At 52.3% G+C, this 459-nt stretch overlaps 1 protein-coding gene across 2 annotated transcripts in view; it reads right to left on the bottom strand.

Moving 5' to 3' along the window:
- The window catches only part of EIF4E2 (eukaryotic translation initiation factor 4E family member 2), a 26,922-nt gene that overhangs the window by 10,354 nt on the left and 16,109 nt on the right, over window positions 1-459 (bottom strand). The window contains exon 7 of one of the 2 annotated variants that reach the window (XM_007462763.1): window positions 114-186. The exons of the other annotated variant lie outside the window; for it this stretch is intronic. Within the exon in view, the coding sequence (XP_007462825.1) occupies window positions 114-186 (73 nt within the window). Of the gene's footprint in view, window positions 1-113; window positions 187-459 lie in introns of those variants that run through there. 2 annotated transcript variants of the gene reach the window in all.

Here is a 459-nt window from a genome sequence, read left to right as displayed (position 1 = left end):
TCTTCCGATTCCTCTTGTCCGGGACAGAAGGGTCTTCCAGGTAGCACGCCAACAGAACAAGAGACTCCGATGATGCCAGCTTCAATGATGGTGCCATCCAGAGAGGGAGAGGGTCATGGCACATTCAACCGCGGCTTCCAGAGGTTTTGAAAAAGGAGCCTTTGGGGGCCCAGCCTGCCTGGCATTCTAGTGGAAGTGCAAAATGTTGGCACGTTGGGAGAGAAAGAGAGGGAGACGCGAGGGAAAAGTAGCATCTAGGTATCAAGGAGGGCTTTCTGGTCCCTGTAGCTGCAGGGGTGGAATACTAGGCAGACCTCTGGATAAAGCAGCAAGCAGCAGACTAAGGCAATAAGCCCAAAGGCTCTCCTAGACTCTAAGGACTTGTACGTGTTTCTACAAAAGTCAGGAAGAACTGCTTCAGGGTATTAGAGAGGGAGAACAGTGGAGAGGGGAGAGCTG

The sequence above is a fragment of the Lipotes vexillifer genome, unplaced genomic scaffold, assembly GCF_000442215.2.
Source record: "Lipotes vexillifer unplaced genomic scaffold, Lipotes_vexillifer_v1.1 scaffold860, whole genome shotgun sequence".
NCBI classification, from domain to species: Eukaryota; Metazoa; Chordata; class Mammalia; order Artiodactyla; family Lipotidae; genus Lipotes; species Lipotes vexillifer.
Note: the sequence above shows the minus strand (reverse complement) of the source record. Positions and strands in the feature narration are given on the sequence as shown.